The 20,050-nt window shown below is 37.5% G+C and overlaps 1 protein-coding gene across 1 annotated transcript; it reads right to left on the bottom strand.

The window, feature by feature from the left end:
- Positions 1-13,357: 13,357 nt before the first annotated feature.
- LOC138879880 (uncharacterized) lies at positions 13,358-15,322 on the bottom strand. The gene is made up of 4 exons (XM_070159523.1): positions 15,179-15,322; positions 14,849-14,938; positions 14,217-14,486; positions 13,358-13,777 (listed from the first exon to the last, which is right to left on the bottom strand). The coding sequence occupies exons 1-4, from the start codon at positions 15,320-15,322 to the stop codon at positions 13,358-13,360; spliced, it is 924 nt and encodes a 307-aa protein (XP_070015624.1).
- Positions 15,323-20,050: the final 4,728 nt, after the last annotated feature.

The raw sequence follows: 20,050 nt of genomic DNA, 5'->3' as shown, positions 1-20,050 counted from the left end.
AAAGAAATTCACATGTTAGGTTTTCAATTGTATATAGGCAATTTACCATCAGTGTTTCTATTTAGTTTTGAATAGTATGTCTCCTAAACACTACGAGTATTCGTCTAGATGAATTTTACATACTTCACATTAGTAGTTTTATCTATGTATGAAGTTGCTAGATAAATCTAGCCGTAAAAAACATTAAAAAAATATGCTCAAATCCTATGTTTTTTAGAATAATTTTACGTTTGAAAGTTGTCAATACAAAATATTTTCGCCTAGGTAAAGTGAATAAAAGATAATCACTCCTCCAAATTGGGGTTTGAAAATTGGAAGAAAAAAGTTCTTGTCCGTACATCATAAAGCAACTTCCCCTAGCATAATAACTCCTCGTAAAAGTTTTTCCATATATCGTGCATATATTACAAATAGGTTAGAATTATTCGAATGTAACTTGATTCTCTGTGATACTTAATCATATATAGTGATACATTTCTTTCTCATATGTGATATCGTGATACTTAATTGGGGCCACATGAATACTGTTTCGTGACATGGTTTAATTATAGTTTGCAATGGCATTAATTATGAACTGAATTACGCGTATGAACAATCTTTCAATTTAAGTTTGCCTGCAAAATGTTCTAATAAGTTCAGCACATACACTAAACCAATGTTAATAGTATTTAATGTCATAGTTGTAATATATTCTTGATCTCCTCCAGTTAAGCAATCAAATATGGATCTAAAGAATCTTTTCATTTAAATATGCTAGGAAAGGATCTTGTTAAAATAAACACGTTCAAATAAAGATAAGTCTAAAGTCGCAAGTTAAAAACCTTTGGTTGTGTGTCATCACTTTGCTTCTTAGAATTTCTTTACCAGGTTCGAATGGTAGATTCGAATGGGTTTGGAAATGCGTGGATTTAGAAGGATAATCATATGATATTGTTATGGCCCCAATTTTTTTACCATAAGATGTTGTGACCTAATCTGTAAAACTAGGTAAGCGTAACATTCAATAATAACTTAACAGAAATAATCAATAGAAATAGTAAAGCAAGACTAATAACATACAAAACTTCTAGAATAGGATTTCAACAACACTCTTCCCAAAACCGGTTGAACTGAGTCATAAGCTCTACACAATAATCTGGAAGGTCTACTACAACACTTCAGAATAAGAAATAAAATAGAGTGCAGATATAAGGGAAGGTGACTCTGATGCCTGTAGACACCGAGCAGGTATACCTTGAAGTCTCCGGAAAACATGTACAATCAATCACTAACATCCAGCACGGCCAGACGTACCTGGATCTGCACAAAAAGATGTGCAGAAGCATAGTATGAGACCACAATGGTACCTAGTAACTATTAAGCCTAACTTTGGTAGAGTAGTGACGAGGTCGGGTCAAGATACCTACTAGAACATAATAAACAGAATGAAAATATAATAATGAGAAGTAGTGGAAGGCGGAGAAAAAAATGATAACGAAGCAGATTAATAACATAGACTAATGACAGGATTGTAAACATAGAGATAATAAGAAAGGAGCAAATAAAGAGAACCACAATAGTTAAATACGAACAAAACTGATAAGACAAGGAAGAATAAAAGATACAAGAACTGTTCCATCAGTAACTCTTTTCAACATGAGATGCAGAACAAGAATCACAACTAAGGTACCACCTCGTATACAACAAGAATCATAATCGAGGTATCGCCTCGTATACACATTTCTCAATTGCAATCACAATCTTTCCTTATACCGCCGCATGAGCATTACATTTAGATAGTTTTGAAAATATTTTTTCTGAAATAGCTACACGCACTTTAGTCTACCTTATGACGCCGCATGACTTAAAGTAATTTTCTTACTAGCAACACGCATATAAATCCCACCTTATGCCGCCGCATGCACATTTTTTCCTATCCTTATACAACCATATAAGCATCAATATCACAATACAATAACAACTCGCACCACAAGTGCACATATGCCACAACTTGCCCATGGCTAAACCACAATGTGTACAAAAATATTAACGATAATAATGAATGTGAATTGCTCAACAAGTAATATATCTAAAGAAATAACAACTTCTCCTCAATGTGATAACGACTTTCACATCTTCAACACCAATAACTCAACAAGAAGATATTTCGCGAAATAACAACTTAAATTACAAGTAATTCAATAATTAAAGATGTAAATAGGCAATAAGAAAGGCAATAACTTTAACTAGGCATATAAGAGCAAAACAACATGTAAAGAGTAGAACAAATATTAACAAAGTCAAATAAAGCATGTATGGACTAACACATGTAAGATTAGATTAACAATGTGAACTAACATGATAATAATGAATGTGCTCAACAAGTAATATATCTAAAAAATTAACAACTTCTCCTCAATGTGATAACGACTTTCACGTCTTCAACACCAATAACTCAACAAGAAGATATTTCGCGAAATAACAACTTAAATTACAAGTAATTCAATAATTAAAGATGTAAATAGGCAATAAGAAAGGCAATAACTTTAACTAGGCATATAAGAGCAAAACAACATGTAAAGAGTAGAACAAATATTAACAAAGTCAAATAAAGCATGTATGGACTAACACATGTAAGATTAGATTAACAATGTGAACTAACATGATAATAATGAATGTGCTCAACAAGTAATATATCTAAAAAATTAACAACTTCTCCTCAATGTGTTAACGACTTTCACATCTTCAACACCAATAACTCAACAAGAAGATATTTCACGAAATAACAACTTAAATTACAAGTAATTCAATAATTAAAGATGTAAATAGGCAATAAGAAAGACAATAACTTTAACTAGGCATATAAGAGCAAAACAACATGTAAAGAGTAGAACAAATATTAACAAAGTCAAATAAAGCATGTATGGACTAACACATGTAAGATTAGATTAACAATGTGAACTAACATGATAATAATGAATGTGCTCAACAAGTAATATATCTAAAAAATTAACAACTTCTCCTCAATGTGATAACGACTTTCACGTCTTCAACACCAATAACTCAACAAGAAGATATTTCACGAAATAACAACTTAAATTACAAGTAATTCAATAATTAAAGATGTAAATAGGCAATAAGAAAGGCAATAACTTTAACTAGGCATATAAGAGCAAAACAACATGTAAAGAGTAGAACAAATGTTAACAAAGTCAAATAAAGCATGTATGGACTAACACATGTAAGATTAGATTAACAATGTGAACTAACATGATAATAATGAATGTGCTCAACAAGTAATATATCTAAAAAATTAACAACTTCTCCTCAATGTGTTAACGACTTTCACAACTACAACACCAATAACTCAACAAGAAGATATTTCACGAAATAACAACTTAAATTACAAGTAATTCAATAATTAAAGATGTAAATAGGCAATAAGAAAGACAATAACTTTAACTAGGCGTATAAGAGCAAAACAACATGTAAAGAGTAGAACAAATGTTAACAAAGTCAAATAAAGCATGTATGGACTAACACATGTAAGATTAGATTAACAATGTGAACTAACATGATAATAATGAATGTGCTCAACAAGTAATATATCTAAAAAATTAACAACTTCTCCTCAATGTGATAACGACTTTCACGTCTTCAACACCAATAACTCAACAAGAAGATATTTCACGAAATAACAACTTAAATTACAAGTAATTCAATAATTAAAGATGTAAATAGGCAATAAGAAAGGCAATAACTTTAACTAGGCATATAAGAGCAAAACAATATGTAAAGAGTAGAACAAATGTTAACAAAGTCAAATAAAGCATGTATGGACTAACACATGTAAGATTAGATTAACAATGTGAACTAACATGATAATAATGAATGTGCTCAACAAGTAATATATCTAAAAAATTAACAACTTCTCCTCAATGTGTTAACGACTTTCACATCTACAACACCAATAACTCAACAAGAAGATATTTCACGAAATAACAACTTAAATTACAAGTAATTCAATAATTAAAGATGTAAATAGGCAATAAGAAAGACAATAACTTTAACTAGGCGTATAAGAGCAAAACAACATGTAAAGAGTAGAACAAATGTTAACAAAGTCAAATAAAGCATGTATGGACTAACACATGTAAGATTAGATTAACAATGTGAACTAACATGATATGTCAATTTAATTAAAGGCATGGAAATAGTCTAAATAACAAAAACGGTCAAATATTACATATAATCGGTGTACCCACTTGTCACCTTGCGTACACAACTTTCACATAAAACAAATGGTACAATCAACCCAAAATCCTAAAAGGTAGTTCCCCCACAAAAAATTAGGCAAGATACTTACCTCAACAAGGTGTAATACCATATATATTAATAAGGGCATATAAGTCTTTAACTAAAGTAAGATATATATATATATATATATATATATATAATAAGCCCACTGGAAAGAGAAACGAGAAAAGAGAAAAAGGAAAAGGGACGCAGCAAAACTGCTGCTAAAAAACAGAAGCTAAGCATTCAGAAAGAAAGAACAAAATCCATAGAGGAGGAAATAAAGGCGAAGAAGAAGAAGAAGAAGAAGAAGAAGAAGAAGAAGAAGAAGAAAGAGGCTGGAACTAAGCCATGAGAAGTTTTAAATATGTTCTGGTTCTTAAGAGTAATATTCGAATTTGTCATGTGGGTTCTTTTCTTTCGGTAATTCTTTTTATCTCGTTTAAATATTTGAAGGGTTTCACAAGGTATAAGAAATTTAATATCAATAAAAATTATTATGGGCAAATTTTGTAATTGGAAGTTGGCTCAATGCTACTGCTGGATAAATTCACTTGAAAAAAAAAGAATATTGATGTATTTGTACTTAAACTAGTCTTATTATATATGATATTTGTAATGTGTAAATTAAGATATGATATTGAGTTTTGATGTTTAATTGTATTGCAATAGACAATATTGAATATGAATTTGTGTGGAGAACTAATCCAGTTCATAAAGGATATATTATAGGAAAGCTGAATTTGCAGAGAATTATTTTATTAAAAGTCTAACAACTGATAACTTAAGTGAAACCAAGATGTGGGTTATCATAATAATGATCTGGTACTACTCAACTTTATGAATTATAGAATTAATGGGAGGTGACACTAAACTTTAAAATGATTTAGAAATTCGTATACAAGATGAGCAATTTGGATTTGACGGGAAGTTAAGCTTTGTTTAATTGACATCATGAGGTCAGAAGTAACTTTACCGTAATTTGGGTTTCCGTAACTAGCATGATTTATAGATGATTTTAATATGAACATGTTACCGACTATTTTGAATTTGCATGTGGGACAAGTCTTTTACTAAATATAATACCACTACATTTATTTGAGATGATTACAGTTATTCTGAATATTCTCATTGTTACTGAATATGTTTTACTGTTATTTGAGATAAGATTTATCATTATCTAAACAAAATTATATGATTTAATAATAACCGAAATGACCTATATTGTTTTAAAATATTTTGCTACGAGTATAAACGGATTAAAGAGACAAGTGTAAATGGGAGTAGACTTTGAAGGATCCCGTAGCTAACGACGGATTCGTTAGACCTGGTACACCTTGTAATTACTGGTTACCATTACAGCCTTCGCTAGTGGGAAGGTAGAACTATCATACCGTTACTGATTTCCATCGAGTAGGGACTACCGTTATATTTGACTTCTTGAGAAAAAATCTACAGTCATATCGATTATATGATCCATTTATTGAAACCTACCAAACATGAATATTATTATTACACAGTGTTTATCGAGCTTTTTACCAAATTGTAAATTGAATTATATTACATGAAAAACATGATGAGACTGTTATTTGTTTATTATTTCTGAAAGGGGCATTCCTATGATATTTTCTGTTTAATATACTAGCATATTTTCTGACTTGTCCCAATTAAAAAATGGTCGTGGTTAAGTTTTATTACTCCCTGAGCTAGTGACTCACTCTTCGCTGTTTTTCTTTATAGAGACAACAGTTGACGCGAGCGAGGATTTTATTAATTAGAGCACACAAGTTGATAGTTCCCGATGAGCCCCTCACTCGTTCGCGTGGGCGAAGAGTTTTATTTATTTACTATAGTCTTTTCTTTTGAACTCTTAGAGTTACTCCAGAGTTATTTTATTAGTGTCATGAGTATTCAATTGTTAATCTTGACTAGTTACTAGTATTACACTTTCTTTCTGTACTTTGAGATGGATTTAATTTTATTGTGTTGAAAGGATTGGTAATATTGGTGAAAACTCATTTTTTGTTAGTTGATGATGATTATGACATGTTTAGATGAATATTAGTTGGTAGTTGTTTGTTTATGAGACAAGAACTATTTTTAGATAGCTTTAAAATAGGGGAATCTTTGTCCGATTTTATGTAAAATCAGATGAGGCTTATTTAGGAAAACTTGCTCCTAGTGCCGGTCATGATCCTAAATTGGATCGTGATATAGTTTGTACAAGAGCTTAGGCTTTAAGTCCCAAATCATGGAAATGTTTAGTAGAGTCTAGTCATAGGAAAGTAGGCTGCCATACTTATTATCTTGAGGCTAATGAACATCTAGGAATGTTTATCCTTCTTTTATTCTTTTATCGAGCGTTGAGATAACTTGAGATTGACTTTGGAGTATTTCTTTTGCAGATGTCTAGGACACGCAAACCTTTATCTACTAGACATGGTACTACCCAAGGTGGCAGCTAAGTTGGGGCTCATCAGAAAAGAAGATAGGCCGCTTCTCAAGCTGAAGATGTGAACATGGGCCAACCCCAAGCATCTATGTCAGATCATGTGCAAGAACAGGGAGTTCAGAATGCTCCACCACCATTGCCAACTATTCTACCTACTGTTACCTTACCTGCATATGCAGTGGCAAGACTATTGAATGTGTTAGAAGTTTTGGTTCCTACTTGGGTGGAAGTTCAACTCCTCAGGCTACTTTAAACACCACAACACTATTGCCCTAAATCCATGCGCAAGTATACGCGATCAATCAAGTAATAAAGAGTGAGTAGAGTATCGTTATCACGAGGACTTATGATCAATTATCAACTAAATGAAGAAAATTCTAATTTATCGAGTCAAGAATAATTTCAAGGTAATTTTTATTTAATTAATTCTACTAACTAGAACTGGAATAAAAAGAACAAATAATTAACTAGCACACATAACACGAACGGTTGAATTCAGTGAGAAATAATATTCCAGGGTTATGGCTAGCTAATAATCCTGTTGAATTCTTCAATCGACTTGACTTATTCATTTATCTGGGTTATTAACCTGCATGGACAATAATACTTGTAGAAATTTGACAAACTCTACTCGCCTATTCAATTTATTCTATACTCTATGTTCCTATAAGATTAGATATAAAAATAACGCATTAACATTTTCTTGCACAATTGACTTGGCACGGAAAATGGGTATATTTCTATTTGTATTCACAAATCAATTCCCCAATGACTAGGTTCAAGATCGTGCTTTATTCAGTCCTATTGCAATCAAGAATTACCTCTTTCAAGTTCAACTCAAGATTCATATATCATATTTCACTATTAGCTAGGCAATAAAATAAATATGATATGAATAAACAATCCAATCTGATAAATGAACTCGTCAAATTGATCACACCAAACTATGCTTAATAAAAGGACAAGCGGACATTGCAAATATAATTTGAGTATTTCGCCCAGAGTCGAACCCACAAGGAACTAGCCTATCAATTACTCTCGTTAGACTTGCGAAATTCTACGTAATCAACTTCCCAAATGCTTTGAATAACAATTGAGGATGTTTCTACTAACTAATATTGATTGTAATAAAGCAAATAAAGACTGACTATGATTAAGTTGTAAACAATTAAGAGAAAGATCTAAGGTTATGATTTCCCCTATTGATGGAATCCCTTCCGGTTATGTTTCACATAAATTCGCCTAATCGTCTCTATCAATCATGAGCACTATTATTACCGTAAATCTCTCCCGAGTAATCATGACAATTTACTAGACGCACTCTTCCAAGTTGCACTAGCTGGCTTGTATATTACAGCTCACTTTAGATTGCACCCAAGGCTTCGTTATCCATAATCCCGCCTTTAAAACCTCGGTTATTGATCCCTCGTATACTTTGGGAGTGGTGTTGTTCAACAATTACCTAAATTGCACTCTCTCCCAAGTTATGCACACTAAATAGGCACATCTAATTGAGGATCCTATCAATAAACTACAACAAGAACGCAGTCAAACAAATAGAGATTAAACTGGGTAAACTATATTAACATAATAAGAAGTTCATCCTTTAATAGGCCCATCAAAATTCTAGACTAAGGAATTAGCTAGTCAGAACAAAACTAGATAAAACTACTAAATTGTTTATAATGTGCAATTGAAATAATAAAGACAAGATAAAAAAACTTTAATGGTTGGTTGCTCTTCTCACACTTGTTCTTGCCTCAAAAATAGTCTAAAAACAAGCTTAAAACTTTCTCGGGCAAGCTTCTTTAGTTTATAAGGGTTTGGTATAAGTTTTCCTCATTTTACACTTTGGTCCCAAAAGTTCTGGGCAGCAGCATAGTTCACAGCGGCCACGGCAAAACGTGACGCGACCACGGTGATAGACAATCATTCTACCTTGCTTCATAACCTACCGTGGTCCAGCCGCAGTCGACCGCAGTCGTGGTGGCTCATGCCCAGTCCTTTTTTTGCTTCTTTCCGCTCGGGTTCTTCTTGATTGGACATTTTTTTCTCATTATTTACTCCAAAACACTCCATAGTTCTTCCTAACTTGGATTAATCCCTGCAAAGTAAAAGAACACCAATAAGAGCATTTTGTTATCATTTAGCCTTTCAAACAACAATAAAACAAGGTACATTTAGGGTGTAAATATAGTCTATAGAGCCTATTATCAACACCCCACACTTAAATCATTGCTAGTCCTCGAGCAATCCACCACACTCTATCAAAGTTCCTTCCCCAAGCTTTTTCTTTAACGTATCACACCAAGAACAATTCACAAAAGTTGCACCTAGTAGTGAACAACATTTGCCTCAAAAGTCGAATCTCACGTGCCATGCAATATTCGTACTTACTCAAACTACTCTATATAGAGGTCGAGACTTACCTTTCCTTTGTGAATCACATGCCCTCACGTCCCACAAGAGAGTAGTTCCACAAATAATATTATTAAGAACAATTAGGAACTCAGATAGACAAAATTTGCTCACTCTTATAAAGAACATTCACATGCCACAAAGATGCACCATAGGCTTGCCCGTAGTGTACTACTCTACTAATCGAGCCTATGCAGTCTAAGATCAATTAGGACTTCACTTGGTTGTAATATAGGCTAAGGGATGAGTAGGATATATTTGGATATAGTGACTAACCTCCCTAAGCACTTTTAATACACTCACATTAACCTCCAAAATCATACTTATGCCAACCAGACGTTCCACCACAGTTTTTATTTATAACATTCCATTCCTTTAGGTGCATTTGTATCAAGCCACCACTTATCAGCTACTACATTTAATCATTCTCTCTTTTTTTAAGTGGTGCTTCTTCTTTTACTTTTCCAAAAACTGCACCTTTCCTCTATTTCATTGGTTCCACTCAAAAACCAAACCACCACCCCACACTTTAACTTTTTCATATTTCAAAGCCATTCAAGTGCTCATGGGAGGTAAAGGGGGTTCAAAAAGATAGCTATTCAAACAATTGGGTAAGGTTCACAGTGTGGTTGCCAAAGAAACAGGCTTATAGGCTCAACGGGGTTAACTAAAATGTATTTTATTTAGGTGGGTCTACTTTATATATTTGGCTTAACAAAGAAATGCCTATATCACTTCTAAGACTGAATAAAGTTATTATTTCACTTTGCAGATACACAGGGCAAGTTCTAGACACTAAATCTAAAGCATAGAATACAGTACAACTCACACACACATGGCACATGACTCACTCCAGATTGGTTTATAAAAACACTATCTTTTGAGTGTTCAAGTCAGTTACAAACATATAAATTTAAGGAACTTTAGCAAGAGTCAACCATTGAGACTAAGCGTTATACTCCAGTGTCTACTGTGTTCAAGTTTATTAACGCCAAGGGTTTCTCTTTCTATTTCAGCTCTTAGCCCATCAATACTAACTAAAAACAAAATAAACAAAAAAACTACTTATACCTAGTTCAAGCTAAACCCTTGGAAAAGAACCGTGGCCCAAAGAAAAATCAAGGGGGAGTTACTACACTACCTAAAATAAAAAAAATCTTTTTGGTCTTTTCTCTAGACTTACTTCCCTCAAGAAATTGTCTAAAGGATTCGTCATCGGGAAGAGTCCTTATACTCCCTTTTTTTTTGTTTTTTTTTGTTCGACTAATGTCCCTCAAGAGACCTATCGAAAGGTGTCCGTCTTCGGGCCAAGTCAAAGTTAACAAACATGACCCTAAAATACCAAACAATCAAAAAGAAAGCAACATCATACAAAGTTATACAATCTTTTTACAACAACAGCCATCCCCTAACCCACACTTAAAATTTTGGAATGTCCCCATGTCAACATATATAAAGCACAGTAAGGTAAGGGGACTTCCCTGAAGCTCAATCCTGATTAGAGACAGTGCCAGGATCGAGGTGACGTACTCGTCCTAGCACTCGAAGCCATCCCATAATATTTTTCTCTAACTTGGCCTGTTGAGTGGTCAGAGTGTCAACTCTGGTGCCCAGGTCAGTGACAGAAGTGTAGAGACCAGCCATTTCTTGTTCCAGTGCTGTTAGGCGGGTACTTCGGCGGGCCTGTGATAGGCCTACCTCATTAGCTCTCGGATGTGGTGGGACAATAGCTTCCTCAGCATCCTCATCAGCTTCATCATCATCCTCAACCATCACTACCGGCTCTCTCCCAATTGTGATTTTGCTAGCCTGGAACGAGGCTTTCAATGGCAATTTCCCATCAATTCTGGGATTTTCAGAGACTCTTACAGCACGGCACGGCCTGGTAACCAGAGAGGGGAAGTAAAATCCTTTGAGTACCTCTGGGGAGCAAACGAACATCTTATCATGTAGGAGCTTGGCGATATCAAAGTCCTGGTGGGTCATAAAACACTAGATAGTTGTTGCTCGTGGCCCATTGACATCGATCGTGTTGCTGGAGGGTAGCAAGCGGTTGTTGATAATGGTGAGCCAACACTTAGCTTCCTAATTGAGAGACTGTGAGTTCAATGTGATCTGATGCTTTATCCATATATGCTCCCTGTCAGGCACACAAATTGCTTCAAGTATTGGTGCCCAATAGACCCTTACGCGATGATAAGCAATGTAAGTATCACTCTCCCCCATGAATACTGGTAGCCAGTACACCCGGCGGATGGCCTCGAGGGACGCATTTACCTGGGTATTGCGTACTATGACAACCCCATTCTCATGTTTTGAGCAGTTAGCATAGAATTCCCTCACCATCCGTACATTCGCCTCCTCCAGTTCCTCAAAGAAGATGTCCAACTGACACCTCCTCAACTCAGCAAAGATATTTGGGCATTACACTTGCAAAACTTCCCGGTCAATATGCACCTCCGGTAACAATTTCTTTAACGCCTTGGCATTATACCTGTCCTTAGCTGGTTTGGAGACAAACCTAGTGCAGTCAAACTATTCCGCACTAGGTTGACCCCGAGCTCTCGAAGAACTGTTGGGTCCACTAGCGAAGGACCCTATGGTGCGTCTCTTCCTAGATGAGTGCATTGTACCTTCCAAACAAATAGAGGCTCCTATCAGTGGGGGTTTGAGTTGTGTGAACCTAGGGTGGTTACTCAGACTCCACCACCGCCAAGGTCATATTAGCCCTTAGAACACCATTGGGGAAATTCAACAAACACTTTGTGAGCAAGGCACTATCCTAACACATTTAGCCCTCATGGATACATCAATTCATCCCCAAATCACCAATTTGTACTTCACCATTTCACCCCACAACAATTAGTCCAACACCCACAAGCATACACTTCTCTACAACATTGTGCACACACTACTCTACAACATTGTCCACATAACCCATTAACAAGCAACAACAAAAACGAAAATCAAAAGAAATAAACAAAAATCTACTAGAAATAGTACACAATTAAAACATGGAACTAACATAAAATCTAAAACAAAAATACAATAGAAGAGATAGGGGGGTGACATACCTTGATGGAAGAGAGAGTGAGATGAATGGAGATTGGGGAGTGAGAGAAGTGAAGAAGAAGAAGAAGAAGAGGAGGAATATGTGAGTTTAGGGTTTAGAGAGAGAGAGGAGATGGGGAAGGTGAGGGGGCGGGTGTTTTTAATGAAATTAAAACGGGGGAAAAATAAAGAAAATGAAATTTTACTTACCTGGGCGACAGAATTTAGCGAACCACCGTGATCCCACTGCAGCCGCGGTGAAAGAAATATCTGAGACAGAATGCTTTCGTTGTCACGGTGGGTCGAGCAAAGTCCAGGCAAACTACTCATCAGTGACCGTGGTCGAGCCGCGGTCGTGGTGCGAGGATTTTTTTAGAGGTTTACATAAGAAAACAAAAACAACAACATTCATGGGTTGCCTCCCACGAAGTGCCTGATTTAATATCACGTCACGACGCAGATAAGCGCATTTATGGTTCGCTCGACCTCTGAGGTTCCATCAGGTGGATATCTGTCACTTCTTTTGGTTCATTCATGCCTACATATAGATTTAATCTCTGCCCATTGACTCTAAATGTGTGAGAGTCTTTCTCCGAGGGAATCTCTAAAGCCCCTGAAGGGAATACTTCGACCACTCAAAATGGGCCAACCATCGTGACTTGAGCTTACCCGGGAATAACCTTAATCTTGAGTTATAGAGCAATACCATGTCCCCGGGGGTGAGATGTTGCTCAAAAATTTTTTGGTTGTGCAACCTCTTCACTCTTTCCTTGTACAACCTTGTGCTCTCAAAAGCTAGATATCAGAACTCATCAAGCTCATGCAATTTAGTGATTCTCGTTGTGTCGCAGCCTCAGTGTCTAGGTTCAGCTGTTTCAGTGCCCACCAAGCTTTATCTTCAAGTTCCACTGGAAAGTGGTAGGCCTTCCCCAACACCAACATATATGGTGACATACCAATTGGTGTTTTAAAAGCAGTTCTATAAGCCCAGAGTGCATAATCTAGCTTTTTCTCCCAATCATTTCTTGTGGCGTTTATCGTCTTGGTCAATACACTCTTTATCTCTCTATTAGACACTTCCACCTATCCACTGGTCTATGGATGATATAGTGTTGCCACCTTGCGGTGTACATCATACTTTGCTAGCAACTTTTCGATGGCTCAATTACAGAAATGGGTGCCTCCGTCGCTGATAATAGCTCTCAGAGTCCCAAAACGGGTGAATATGTTCTTCTTCAAAAAACCCACCACCACTCTTGGATCATTAGTGCGCAATGCTACAGCTTCTACCCATTTGGACACGTAATTTACAGCAACAAGTATGTACTTATTGCTAAAGGAGCTGACGAAGGGGCCTATGAAGTCAATCCCCCAGACATCGAACACTTCAACCTCTCGAATTGGGTTCATAGGAATCTCATGGCGACGGGAAATGTTCTCGGTTCGCTGACATTCATTACAGCCCTTCACCCATTGATGTGCATCCTTAAACTCTGTTGGCCAAAAGAAACCGGCCTCTAGCACTTTTGTGGCTGTCCTGACTCCTCCAAAATGCCCTTCATACGCCGATGCATGACATGCCTGCAAAATAGAAGATTGTTCTATCTCGGGGACACACCTCCGGATCATATTGTCAACACATATTAAAAATAGATAAGGTTCATCCCAATAATACATGCGGCAGTCACAATGAAACTTTTTTTTGTACAGAGGAAAGGTCATAGGGAAATATACCGCTTGCTAGGTAATTTGCAAAGTCTATATACCATAGCACTTCCTCAAGACTTGTAGCGAGCAGTTGCTCATCTGGAAAGGTTTCTAGAATATCCTCAACCTCAACTGAGTTTTCAGCTCCCTCAAGTCATGATAGATGGACAACGACTTGGTTTTTTGTGCCCTTACGGTCACGAATTTTGCGGTCGAACTCTTGCAGTAATAGCACCCAATGAATCAGGCACGGTTTAGACTCCTTCTTCTCAATCAAGTACATGAGATCTTTATGATCAGTATATATAGTTACCTTAGAGCCAATCAGATATGATCTGAACTTGTCGAATGCAGACACCACAACCAACATCTCCTTTTCATTCACAGTGCAGTTCAGGTGGGCTCCACTCAACACTCTATTGGCACAGTAGATTGGATGCATTAGCTTGTCTGTCCTCTGTCCCAGCACTAGCCCCACTGCATAGTCACTGGTGTCACACATGAGTTCAAATGGTTGCTCCCAGTCGGGGGCAACAATGATGGGTGTTGTGATTGCCTCTTTTTCAACTCCTTGAATGCTACCCTGCAATCATCATAAAACAAGAAGGGGTGATCTTTTTCTAACAACTTACAGAGAGGGTTGGAAATTATTGAGAAGTCTCTTATGAATCTCCGACAGAAACTGGCATGCCCGAGGAAGCTCCTGATTGCCTTGACTGAAGTTGGAGGTGGCAGCTTTGCTATCACGTCAACTTTAGCACGATCCACCTCGATTCCTTTACTTGATACCCTGTATCCCAAGACTATGCCCTATTATACCATGAAATGGCACTTCTCCCAATTAAGAACTAGGTTAGTCTCAATACACCATTTCAGCACACGAGTCTGGTTTATAAGGCACTCATAGAATGAGTTTCCCACCACTGAAAAATCATCCATGAATACCTCCATTATTTCATCTACCATGTCAGTGCATATGGCCATCATGCACCTTTGGAATGTGGCATGTGCATTGCATAGGCCAAAGGGCATCCTCTGAAAAGCATAAATGCCATATGGTCAAGTGAAGGAGGTCTTCTCTCTGTCCTCTGGTGCAATGGAGATTTGATTGTACCCTGAGTACTCATCCAGAAAACAGAAGTGAGACCTCCCTTCCAATCTGTCTAGCATCTGATCAATGAAGGGAAGTGGGAAGTGGTCTTTCCGGGTGGCCAGATTTAACATTCTGTGGTCCATGCAAATTCTCCAGCCCGTGACGGTTCTTGTAGAGATCACCTCATTGTTATCGTTTTTGACCACTGTCATGCCACCTTTCTTAGACACACATTGCACCGGGCTAACCCAGTTGCTGTCAGATATTGGAAAAATGATTCCCGCGTCCAACCACTTTATCACTTCTTTCTTCACCACTTCCTTCATGTTGGGGTTCAGCCTTCTTTGGTGTTTCCTGGAAGGTTGGTGTCCCTCTTCCAGTAGAATTTATGCATACAATAGGCTGGGCTAATCCCCTTAATGTCTGTCATGGTCCACCCAATGGCAGTCTTACACTCCTTGAGTACCTGCAAAAGTTGTTGTGCATGTGCATCTAACAAACTAAATGAGATAATAATAGGTAATATGGAGTTAGGTCCGAGGAACTCATACCTGAGATGGGCGGGCAGTGGCTTCAATTCCAGCTTTGGTGGTTCTTCTATGGAAGGCTTGGCTGGAGGAGTTTCTCAATTTTCTAAGTGCAAGAGCTCAAATTCATGAGTTTTATCCCATAACCATCTGACCTCTAAAGCCAACAACCATTCTACCAGTTCTTCCCCATTCACCTCATCTAAATTTACCAGACATGCAGCAAGAGGGTCTTCAATAGTCAGCATCTCATCATCAGCTTCTACGATTACATCCACGACATCAATAAGAGAACAATTGGCAAATTCACTTGGTCGCCTCATAGATTTCTGCACATTGAATGTTATCTCTTCATCGTTCAACCTCATCTTAAGCTCCCCAGTTTCACAATCAATGAGAGCTCTCCCAGTGGCCAAGAATGGCCTTCCCAAAATTATGGGAATATCTTCATCCACCTTGAAATCTAGAATCACAAAATCTACAAGGAACACCAATTTCCCTACCTGAATCAACACATCATCGAAGATACCAGAGGGTCTTTTCACGGTCATATCAGCCAGCTGCAAGAACATCGAAGTGGGTCTAGCTCTTCCAATCCCCAACCTCTTGTAGATCGCCAGGGGCATAAGATTTATGCTATCCCCCAAATCACAAAGTGCTTTGGCGAAAGAAAAGTTACTAATAGTGCAAGGAACTGTGAAACTCCCTGGGTCAGACAACTTCTCAGCAATTGGTCTAGTCACTACCGCACTGCAGGTCTGAGTAAGAGTCATTATGGCCAAGTCATGGAAATCCAATTTTTGGACATCAAGTCCTTCATCATTTTTGCATAACCAGGCATCTCCTTTAAAGCATCAATCAATGGAATATTTACCTGGATTTGTTTCAGCATCTCCAAAAATTTCTTGTATTGTTCCTCTTTTTGGTACTTGGCCAACCTCTGTGAGAATGGTGCGGGGGTCTCTTCTTCCAAATGATTTGGGTATTTTCTTTGTCAGCTACCACCTCAACTACCGGTTCCTGGGTTGTATCAGCTTCTCTCTCAACCTCAATTTGTGTGTTATGTTCTTCTTGGGCACGTTGTACTGTCACCTCGATCAGTTTCGTTGACTCATCTAGGTCAATGGGTACTGGTACAAGTGTCTCAGCCTGTCTGCTTTCTCGAGCCCTCTCTTGCTCCAAGTCTAAGTATCTGCCATTACATAGACTCACTGCCATCAGCTGCTTCAGTCCTTAATATTTTGGATTTATCTGAGTATCTGCAGGTAATGTCCCATGAGGACGATTATTCAAAGACATCGAAATCTGGCACATCTGCACTTCAATATTCTTAATAGCTTAATCATTTGCATCTACACTGTCACTGATTTTTGCATTTGACCCAATAACCTGCGGCATCATTGCCTCAAATCTAGCAAACCCATCTTTATGTCGTCCACCATGCTGCTGCTGCTGAGGCGGATGATACCTTTGCTGCTTCTTTTGATTATTATATCCCTGTGGCCTTTGATAAGGCACCATATTATTGGGATGTCTTATACCTCCCATATTACCATTGTTGAACTGTGGTTGGACTGGCCTGTACGGCTAATTTTGTTGGCCCCAATTTTGACCATCCTGTCTCTGGTCTCCATAATTAGACACATAATTCATGTCCTCAAGGTAGTGATGATGATCACTTTTTGTATTCCACTGGTTACCAATTGGCTGACTAATGCAAGAAGTGCATAAGCCCCAATTGGTAGTATCTACAATGTGTACTTGCTGCTTCTGCCCTAACTCTTTCACCTTTTTGGTGAGTATACTCATCTGTGTCATTAATGTGGCTATATTTTTAGAAAGAGTGTTATACGGATCTAGGGAAACTGAGTGAACTACTGGAGTGATTCGTGTATTCCTGGTTGTCCACCCTGAATGTTGTGCCATCTTGTCAAGTAGACTCTGGCTTTCCCTCCATGTTTTGCTCAAAAATGCTCCACCAGCTGAAGCATCAACATTACTCTTCATTCCATATGCCAAACCCATGTAAAACCGTTGCCCCAACATCTGATAAAGAATACCGTGGTGTGGACATATAACCAGCATCCCTTTGAATCGTTCCCATGTTTCTTGCAGTGTCTCCATTGGTCTTTGTTTGAAGCTCAAAATTTCATCAATTTGTTGAGCAGTCTTGTTGGGTGGGTGAAACTTGTTCACAAATTGCTTGACTAACTCCTCCCAAGTTGTTATAGAATTAATGGGGAGTGAGTTTAGCCAGGTATGGGCAGCACCTGTCACTGAGAATGGAAACAATAACAGCTTGATTGCTTCCTAAGTTACGTTGGGTTGCTTTTGAATTTTACAGATTGATAGGAAATTCTTCAAGTGCTTTTGATGATCTTTGATTTGTGACCCCGAAAATAGTTCCTTGTTTTGCAACAAGTGCAGCATGTTGTTCGTGATTTAAAATGACTCAGCTTGTATATGCGGGACTAAAATCGCTGTGGCCAAATTCTCTGTTATGGGTTGTGCCAAGTCATAAAGAGCAGCCTCTAGCATTAATGACACTATTGGCGTACCTAGGACTACCACGTTATCCATTTGCAACCTGAGTATTTCGCCCAGAGTCGAACCCACAAGGAATTAACCTATCGACTACTCTCATTAGACTTACAAAATTCTACGTAATCAACTTCCCAAATGTTTTGAATAACAATTGAGGATGTTTCTACTAACTAATACTGACTTTAATAAAGCATATAAAGACTGAGTATGATTAAGTTGTAAACAAATAAGAGAAGGATCTAAGGTTATGATTTCCCCTATTGATGGAATCCCTTCCGGTTATGTTTCACATAAATTCACGTAATCATCTCTATCAATCATGAGCAATCTTATTACCGTAAATCTCTCCCGAGTAATCACGACAATTTACTAGACGTACTCTCCCAAGTTGCGCTAGCTGGCTTGTTTATTACAGCTCACTTTAGATTGCACCCAAGACTTCGTTATCCCTAATCCCGCCTTTAAACCCTCGGTTATTGATCCCTCATATACTTTGGGAGTGGTGTTGTTCAACAATTACCTAAATATGCACTCTCTCCCGAGTTATTCACACTAAATAGGCACAACTAATTGAGGATCCTATCAATTAACTACAACAAGAACGCAGTTGAACAAATAGAGATTAAACTGGGCAAACTATATTAACATAACAAGAAGTTCATCCTCCAATAGGTTCCATTAAAACCTTAGACTAAGGAATTAGCTACTCATAACAAAACAAGATAAAACTACTAAATTGTTCATAATGTGCAATTGAAATAATAAAGAGAAGATAGAAAAACTCTAATGGTTGGTTGCTCTTTTCACACTTGTTCTTGCCTCCAAAATAGTCTAAAAACAAGCTTAAAACTTTCTTGGGCGAGCTTCTTGAGTTTATAAGGGTTTGGGATAAGTTTTCCCCGGTTTACACTTTGGTCCCAAATGTTATGGGCAGCTGCACAGTTCACCGCGACCATGGCAAAATGCGGCGCGACCACGGTGATAGACAATCATTCTGCCTTGCTTCATTAGCCTACCGCGGTCCAGCCGCGTTCAACCGCGGTCGCGGTGGCTCAAGCCCAGTCCTCTTTTTTGCTTCTTTTCGCTCGGATGCTTCTTGATTGGCCTTTTTTTCACATTATTGACTATAAAATACTCCATAGTTCTTCCTAACTCGGATTAATCCCTGCAAAGCAAAAGAATACCAATTAGAGCATTTTGTTATCACTTATCCTTTCAAACAACAATAAAGCAAGGTACATTTAGGGTTTAAATATCGTTTATATAGCCTATTATCACAAATCTATATTCGAATATCTACATTCATGTAAAACAATAACCCTAGAATAAACGAGTTTAGCCATGCATATTCATGGTAGCAATCTCAAATAATTCCCAAGAATAGATAAAAACCAAGAAAAGAAAGGAAAAGAAGAATTCAAGACGAATTCCATGGTCTCCAAACATTGTGATAGATTTTCTCTACTTCCAAGTGTATTAGATGACCTAAAAGAGGCGTTTTTTGGCTTATATATTGCGTACAGCATTCGTGGGCCAAAGTTTTCCTTTTCCTTTTCCGAATCAACTTTAGGGATTGATGCTGAGTTGGATGTTTCGCGTCTGCCTCTGCTTGAACTTCTCAGCATCAGATGTTGGGGTGGATGCTTCGTGTCCATTCTCTATTCCTTCAAGTTTGTTGCGCCCAGGTGCAAATGCTAAGGTGGATGCCTTCTTACGACTTCACTACTAAGGGTGCTCCAAATAACATTTTTACAAGGTTGGATGCGACGCATCCACCCACTTCTCCTATACCTGGAGCTTATTTTCTTCATATTTTTGCACTCCAAATATCCTAAATCATCATACACAACTTAATTAGTCATAAAACTAATAGTTAACCCATGTTGGTCATTTCTAACACTAAATAGCACCAAAAAATGGTTAAATTATGGGTAAAGTAATGTTAAAACATATAGAAATATGCCCAACATCACCACCTCCACT

The sequence above is a fragment of the Nicotiana sylvestris genome, chromosome 10, assembly GCF_000393655.2.
Source record: "Nicotiana sylvestris chromosome 10, ASM39365v2, whole genome shotgun sequence".
NCBI classification, from domain to species: Eukaryota; Viridiplantae; Streptophyta; class Magnoliopsida; order Solanales; family Solanaceae; genus Nicotiana; species Nicotiana sylvestris.
Note: the sequence above shows the minus strand (reverse complement) of the source record. Positions and strands in the feature narration are given on the sequence as shown.

Bases quoted from the DNA above. Each gene is read 5' to 3' on its own strand.
- LOC138879880 (XM_070159523.1), bottom strand. From the start codon at position 15,322: ATGAAGGAAGTGGTGAAGAAAGAAGTGATAAAGTGGTTGGACGCGGGA. The intron at 14,939-15,178 runs GTGATCTCTACA...TATGCTTTTCAG, and splicing joins TCAAAAACGATAACAATGAG to AGGATGCCCTTTGGCCTATG. The intron at 13,778-14,216 runs GTAACTATATAT...TCTATTTTGCAG, and splicing joins CATATCTGATTGGCTCTAAG to GCATGTCATGCATCGGCGTA.